The sequence below is a fragment of the Zingiber officinale genome, chromosome 2B (assembly GCF_018446385.1).
Source record: "Zingiber officinale cultivar Zhangliang chromosome 2B, Zo_v1.1, whole genome shotgun sequence".
Lineage (NCBI taxonomy): Eukaryota > Viridiplantae > Streptophyta > Magnoliopsida > Zingiberales > Zingiberaceae > Zingiber > Zingiber officinale.
In genome coordinates, this window is record NC_055989.1 from 107,645,010 (window position 1) to 107,653,190 (window position 8,181).

Sequence of the window (8,181 nt, forward strand, 5' to 3'; positions counted from 1 at the left end):
AAAAAATATAGGTGTGCTCACTAAATGTACAATATTTGAGTTATAATATTTAAATTTTAAAATTAAGAAATTTTTTATTTAAAAAAAATTGAGATACCTAAATATTAGGCGTCACGCATATATATGGATGAATGAGTTGCACGGATTCTCTCCATTACAAATAAGATTCTATCATATTCGTCTCGATATTTAAATTTAAATTTTTTTATACTTAATTAGTTAATCGAGTCTAAAAAAAAAACTTTTTATATCGTTCTCCATCATATCCTTTATCGAATTGAAAGAAAATTCTCATCCCTGATACATATGCTTATTTTTCAAATAATTTTAGAGAAAAAATTGAAATGCGATATATAAAAGAATATCAAAATGAATTTTCAATTTATTTTATTTTTGTTTTTCTTTTACTGTTTGTCTTATATATATTTGTTGTCTCTAAAGAAGCGTTCTCATGGCTTACGCCTCAGTTTGCTTCCCAATGAACGTTCCGGTGATGACCACGTGCCCCTCGCCGTCGTGGAGCCTCGCCTCTCGGCGGCGCCGCTTCCTCCCCGCCGTAAGATGCGTCTCCTCTGTTCCTAAGGTGGCGGATGAGGCGGACCTGTTCGACCTGAAGCAGTACATGGCCGAGAAAGCCCGGCGCGTGGACGCCGCCCTCGATCGCGCCCTTCCCCTTCGCCCGCCGGAGCGCCTCTTCGCCGCCATGCGATATTCTCTCCTTTCCCCCGGCAAGCGGGTCCGCCCCGTCCTCACGCTCGCGGCCTGCGAGCTCGTCGGCGGGGACGAGTCCGCCGCCATGCCGGTCGCCTGCGCCGCCGAGATGATCCACGTCATGTCGCTCATCCATGACGACCTCCCCTGCATCGACAACGACGACGTCCGGCGGGGGCGCCCGGCTAACCACGTGGCCTTCGGGGAGGGCTTCGCGGTGCTGGCGGGCGACGCGCTGCACTGCTTCGCCTACGAGCACGCGGCGGCGGCCACTAGGGCGCCTCCGGACCGGGTCCTGCGGGCGGTGGCGGAGCTGGGGAGGGCAACGGGGGCGGAGGGCCTGCTGGCGGGGCAGATCATGGACATCGAGTGCGAAGGGAAGGAGGTGGGGCTGGAGGTGCTGGAGGGCATCCACCTGCACAAGACGGCGAAGCTGATGGAGGCGGCGGCCGCGTGCGGCGTGATCATGGGCGGCGGCCGGGAGGAGGAGGTGGAAAGGCTGAGGAGGTACGGGCGCGTGCTGGGTTTGCTGTGCCAGGTGGTCGACGACATTATGGATGTAACGAAGACGACGGAGGAGCTCGGGAAGACGGCGGGAAAGGACTCCGCGTGCGGGAAGACGACGTACCCGAAGCTGTTGGGTTTGGAGGCGGCCGGGCGGGTGGCGGAGGAGCTGGTCGGGAAGGCGGAGGAGGAGCTGCAGGGGTTTGACCGGAACAGAGCACGGCCGCTGCGCCACCTCGCACGCTACATCGCCAACCTCGCACGCTACAACTGAATCCAACTGATCAATCTATCGAAGCTTTCGATCGGTGATAATAAAACCCGAAATCTCTTATTCGTCTTAATTTGTCTGCTTTATCAACTGCGTTCGAATGATATCTATAGAAAAACGTGGGAACTAATTAACACAATAAAGGGAGGCGAATTTGTTAGAATTTTAACATCATAATTGTAATTTTAAATTTCTAATGTCATTATGATTATAATTTTAAATGTCTAATGTCATCCAATTAAATAAGTCATAATTTAATGTGATCAAATTATAATTAAGTAATATGACTTAAGAGTTTAATTGTTATGAATAAATTAATGTGAATATCATGTTCAGATGATGTTTTTGTTTTATTTCCTCATCGACAAAACTCTCTGGATACTAAAGAAGATCTACAAATTGAAGATCTTGTCCAAAATCGATTAAATACTATGGATTCTGTACGTTTCCATAATTTTATCTATTCCGTTTACAATTTTTTAAAAATTGAATAGAATGCATAAATTTTATGTTGAGATTTCACATCAATTGGTATCAGAACCTTCTATTCTAAATTCTTAAGGAAAATTTTATTTTGGGTACAAAATTTTATTTTTTGTGCAATCTCGATTTTGGTTCATAATATATCATGTTGTGATTTTATTCATTGCGATTTTCGGCACTGTTATGTGTCACAATCGGTTGGAAAAATTTGCGACTGCATCGTAAATTCCACCGGGGAAGGGAAAGCATCATGGGAGGTTGCTTGCAATCAGTTTCCTAGGCCACCGATGACAAACTTCATGTTACAGTTGGTCGGAGATGCGCCTGTGCCCATCGAGTTGGCTGTGGCCGCCTCTCGTTATTTTGTGTTGGCGTCCGGCGCTGGAAAGGCCTGCCGAGTACTTCGATATCCTGTCGATTGATTGTCGAAGTCGACAACTGCAGTTGCGACGGTTCGTGCGGAGTCGAGGTGTGCGGCGTGGAAACATAGAGATGATGTACAGTGTCATGATTTTGAAAGTTACGTGTTTTTCCAAAAAAAAAAAAAAAAAAAAAAAAAAAAAACAAGTACGTGGAACGTGGAGTGAGGCCACGTTTAGGTTTATCCCTTTTAAATTACACATAAGCAATATATTTTATCCCTTTTAAAAATAATCCATTAAATTTAAATTATTTGGATAATATAATTTAATTAAATTATTTTATAATATTGATTTAATTTTTTAATGAATTATATGGATTCGGTTAATATCTATTATTTTAATTTCAATTAAATTTAAATTATATGTCACCAAAGTGACCTCTATTATTTGAATTTAATTTTAATTAAAATATTATTGAGATATTAAATAAAGTATAAATGTATATATTTATGTGAGTATTAATCGACCCAAAGGAAGATTTGTACTTACAAATTATACATTTACTTGTGATAATAAACACGTAACAATTATCAGGTTTTATTTGTTATGTTTCATGCATATAATAAATCGATCCAAAGATAGGTTTATTATTTGTCATGCATTATTGTTAGTATTTGATTATTACAGAAAAAATACCACTTGCAAATAATATTACTGTCCAAAGACTTGATATTGTTGTTGCACTAGGTATCTTTAGATGAGATTTATCATTTATTTTAATTGATTCAAAATGAGCATGTTATTTATGTTATAATTCTTGTATTCTCTTTTCAGCAAGTGTTGCTACTATTTCTGTTAACTTAAGTTCAGTGTCGATCCTTAATGGTACAAATTTTAAGGATTTGAAGGAGAACATTTTAATTGTTCTTGGCTGCATGGATCTGAATCTTACGCTTAGGACAGAGCAACCCACTGCTCCTACAGATACTAGTTCCTCTGAACAGAGAGCTAAATATGAGAAGTGAGATCGCTCTAACCGCATGAGTCTTATGATCATCAAGCGCGGCATACCTGAGGCTTTTAGGGGTGCGGTGTCTAATAGTGTCACCAAAGCTAAGGAATATCTCGATGAGATTGAAAAGCGCTTTGCCAAAAGCGATAAGGCGGAAACAAGCACAATTCTGAAGAGTTTGATTTCCATGAAGTATAAAGGCAAGGGAAATATTCGAGAATATATCATGGAAATGTCCAACCTTGCATCGAAGTTGAAGGCACTTAATCTTGAATTGTCAGATGACATGCTTGTGCATTTAGTGCTTATATCTCTCCCGAACCAGTTCAGTCAATTCCAAATCAATTATAACTGTCAAAGGGAGAAATGGACTCTTAATGAGCTCATTTCATACTGTGTTCAAGAGGAAGAGAGGTTGAAGTAAATCAAGGCTGAAAGTGTCTATTTGGCAAGCATCCCTAAAGATAAGGGCAACAAAAGAAAGAATGAGACTACTAAAGGTCCTTATGTGAAGAAACAAAAGCAGGATACTGACAAGAAAGGTTGTTTCTTCTGTAACAAGCCTAATCATGTCAAGAAAGAATGTCTTAAGTACCATGCATGGCGTGCGAAAAAGGGTACATTTTTCACTTTGGTCTGTTCTGAAGTAAATTTAGCTTCAGTACCTAGAAACACTTGGTGGTTAGACTCTGGTGCTACTATTAACATCAGTGTTTCAATGCAGGGTTGCTTGAGCTACCGAAAGCCAACTGATGCTGAAAGATGCATTTATTGTTAGGTTCGTTCGTACTCGGCTAGAGAGGGGGGTGTGAATAGCCGACCCCAATCTTTCGCGTTTCTTCCTACGATTAGGTTAGTGCAGCGGAAATACAACGTAGAAAGAAAACAGGAGAAGAAAGACAAACCATATAACGAGGTTCGGAGATGAACTCCTACTCCTCGGCGTGTCCGTAAGGTGGACGAAGCCTACCAATCCGTCGGTGGATGAGTCCCCGGAAACCCGGCTAATAGATACTTCTTGTGGGTGGAGAAACCTCGCCACAATAACTCGCAACAGCAAGATAGAATACAAGGAATACAAGAAGTAAATACAATGAATGTAACAATACAAGCTTGCCTTCTTGTCGTCGAGTCCGGAAGCAACAACTTCACGGACGAATGCCAACAAGCAGCTCAGTCGAAGAAGCTTCGGAAGTGAGCTCAACAAAGCTCGGTCGAAGCAACAGAACAGAAGTTCTAAGGAGGAAAAGAAAGAGTGAGCACGAAGATGCCCTCGCTCCTTATACTGCCAAGAAGAAAAGCTGAAGAAACTAGCCGCGTCTGCGCAGCTAGAACCTGATCGATGCGTGGACCGATCGAGCATCTGATCGGTGACCGATCGGGAAGCTTTTGTTCCCGATCGGTCCACGCCGATCGGGATCTCGATCGGTCCGTAGACCGATCAGCTCTCTTCTCGCTAGTTTGCCATCGATCTCCTTCGATCGGTCTCGGACCGATCGATAACCATCGATAGCATATTGATCGATCGCGATCGGTCACCCGATCGATGAGCTATATCATTGGATCGATGCGCCCGATCCGAACTTCTCGACCCTAAACCTAAGGCTTCCACACCAACATCCGGTCAACCTTGACTGTTGGTACATTATGCCTAGCATCCGGTCCACCTTGACGCTAGCACTCCCGCTAAGTGTCCGGTCAATCCTTTGACCCACTTAGACTTTTTCCACACCGGATGTCCGATCATCCGATCCATCTGGATTTTCCTCTTCGTGCCAAGTATCCGATCACCCTTGACCTACTTGGACTTTCCAACACCGGAGTCCGATCATCCCCGATCCATCTGGATTTTCCCCGGGTTCACTCACGGGACTTTCACCTAGCTTCACTCACTAGGGTTTTCACACGCCTAACATCCAGTTAGGACTTTCACCGGCTTCACTCACCGGACTTTCCAACCGCCTAACATCCCAGTTAGGACTTTCCCTCATGCCAAGCTCCTCGCTGGACTTCTCCGTGCCAAGTCTCCATACTTGGACTTTTCGCAAGTCTCCATACTTGGACTTTTCCTGTCCCAGTCTCCACTCGGACTTTCGATGCAAGTTTCCATACTTGGACTTTTCGCGTGCCAAGCTCCCTGCTTGGACTTTTCCCCGTGCCAAGTCTCCATACTTGGACTTTTCGCGTGCCAAGCTCCCTGCTTGGGCTTTTCCCGAATCAGGTCAACCAGGTCAACCTTGACCTAAGGTTGCACCTACAATCTCCCAAACACCTATTCTTGTCAAACATCAAGAATACAACTCTCTTCTCGTCAAACATCGTCAAACATCAAAACACAACTCGAGTCAGGTCAACTCGAGTCAGGTCAACCAAGTCAACCTTGACCTAAGGTTGCACCAACATTTATGTGGGTGATGGCAAGTCGGTTAAGGTGGAAGCAATAGGGCATTTTAGATTGTTGTTAAGCACTGGTTACTATTTAGACTTAATAGATATTTTTGTTGTACCGTCATTTAGACGGAATTTGATTTCTGTTTCTCATTTGGACAAATTAGGTTACTGTTGTTCGTTTGAAAACGGTCAGTTTAGTTTATCTATTAATTCTACTGTTGTTGGAACTGGTTCACTTATGATTTATGACAATCTATATATGCTTGATATAAATGCTTCTTATATTGAAACCCTGAATGTGGAATCATGTGGTACTAAGCGTAAATTTAATAATGAAAACTCAGGTGTCTTATGGCACAAACGTTTAGGACATATCTCTAGAAATAGAGTTGAACGACTTGTATCAGATGGAATTTTACACTCCATTGATTTTACAGACCTAAATGTTTGTGTTGAATGCATTAAAGGCAAACAGACCAAAAGAAAGAAAGAGGGTGCATATAGAGCTTCAGAAGTATTGGAATTGATACATACAGATGTTTGTGGACCATTTCCAACACCTTCTTGGAATGGTCAACAATATTTTGTATCATTCATTGATGATTATTCTCGATATGCATACCTATTTCTTATTTATGAGAAGGCTCAAACATTAGACGTTTTCAAATCATTTAAGGTTGAAGTTGAGAATCAACTAAACAAAAGAATTAAGAAAGTTAGATCTGATCGTGGTGGTGAATACTACGGTAAATATGACGGTTCAGGTGAGCAACGTCCAGGACCTTTTGCTCAATACCTAGAGGAGTGTGGAATAGTCCCACAGTACACCATGCCAGGCTCACCAAGCATGAATGGTGTAGCTGAGCGACGTAATAGAACTCTTAAGGATATGGTAAGGAGTATGATTAGTCATTCAACCTTACCAATGTTACTCTGGGGAGAAGCATTAAAGACAGCAGCTTACATTCTAAATCGAGTACCCACTAAAGCAGCTACTAAAACACCTTTTGAGCTTTGGACAAGGCGAAAGCCAAGTCTCAAACATTTTCATATTTGGGGATGTCCAGCTAGGCTAGACCATATAGGCCACATGAAAAGAAACTGGAGTCCAGAACTATAAGTAGCTACTTTATTGGATATTCTGAGCGATCACGGGGCTATAAGTTTTATGATCCCAAAGTAAAGACCATCTTTGAGACGGGAACTGCAACGTTCTTTGAGGATATTGAGTTTGGGGGGAAGAATAAAGTAACTGACCTTGCCTTTGAGGAGGAATGTATTCCCACTACTCTTCAAGAGGAAATGGTTTATATTCCTATGATTGCTTCTAATAATGATTAGGATTTTATTCCTGTCAGTGATCAAGATGCAATACAAGAACAACAAGACATTGTTAATCAACTCCCAGAAGAACAAACTCAACAACCTCAAGAACCAGTGTGTGTAGAACCAGTGCCTTTACGAAGATCCACTAGAGAAAAGAGGAGTGCTATTTTGGATGATTACATAGTACTACTTCAAGAACATGAGGAAAATGATGGTATGACGGAGGATGATCCTATCAACTTTCGTCAAGCCATGCAAGATTCAAATTCTCAAAAGTGGATTGAGCAATGAATGAGGAGTATAAGTCAATGCAAGACAATAATGTTTGGGAACTTGTCCTATTACCAGAAGATGTGAAACCCATTGGTTGTAAGTGGATTTTTAAAATCAAACGGGATTCAAATGGTAATGTGGAAAGGTATAAAGCATGTCTTGTAGCTAAAGGCTATACTCAGAAATATGAGATTGACTTTAAAGAGACCTTTTCTCCCGTTTCAATGAAGGACTCTTTAAGGACAATCATGGCACTTGTCGCACACTTCAATATGGAACTCCATCAGATGGATGTCAATACAGCTTTTCTCAATGGAGACATTGAGGAAACAATCTATATGGTGCAACCAGAATACTTTGTATTAGGAGATCCAAAGAGTATGGTTTGTAAACTTAAGAAGTCCATCTATGGGTAAAAACAAGCATCTCGTCAATGGTACCACAAATTTCATCAAATAATAATCTCATTTGGTTTTGAGGTAAATGTGGTAGATGATTGTGTGTATCATAAGTTCAGTGGGAGTAAGCATATCTTCCTGGTTCTATATGTTGATGACATTTTGCTTGCCACAAACGATATAGGTATGTTGAACGATACCAAGAGATTTCTATCTAGATATTTTGAAATGAAAGATCTTGGTAACGCATCTTTTGTATTAGGAATCCAAATATACCGAGATCGTTCTCGAGGTATTCTTGGATTATTGCAAAAGAACTATATCGATAAGGTGCTTAAAAGATTTGGCATGCAAGATTGCAACCCAGGTAATACCCCAGTTGCTAAAGGAGACAAGTTTAGTCTTAAACAATGCCCTAAAGGAAGCCTCGAGACTCAAGAAATGCAAAAG

At 41.6% G+C, this 8,181-nt stretch overlaps 2 protein-coding genes across 2 annotated transcripts; both read left to right on the forward strand.

The window, feature by feature from the left end:
* The first annotated feature begins 467 nt into the window (after positions 1-467).
* LOC122049400 (geranylgeranyl pyrophosphate synthase 7, chloroplastic-like) lies at positions 468-1,555 on the forward strand. The gene has a single exon (XM_042610785.1). It carries the CDS (start codon positions 479-481, stop codon positions 1,487-1,489), a length of 1,011 nt encoding a protein of 336 aa, XP_042466719.1. The 5' UTR covers positions 468-478; the 3' UTR covers positions 1,490-1,555.
* A 1,816-nt stretch (positions 1,556-3,371) lies between these two features.
* On the forward strand, positions 3,372-3,767 carry LOC122048550. Its single transcript, XM_042610105.1, has one exon. It carries the CDS (start codon positions 3,372-3,374, stop codon positions 3,765-3,767), a length of 396 nt encoding a protein of 131 aa, XP_042466039.1.
* Positions 3,768-8,181: the final 4,414 nt, after the last annotated feature.

Excerpts from the sequence above, each read along its gene's own strand:
- LOC122049400 (XM_042610785.1), top strand. The coding sequence starts at position 479 with ATGAACGTTCCGGTGATGACCACGTGCCCCTCGCCGTCGTGGAGCCTC.
- LOC122048550 (XM_042610105.1), top strand. The coding sequence starts at position 3,372 with ATGAGTCTTATGATCATCAAGCGCGGCATACCTGAGGCTTTTAGGGGT.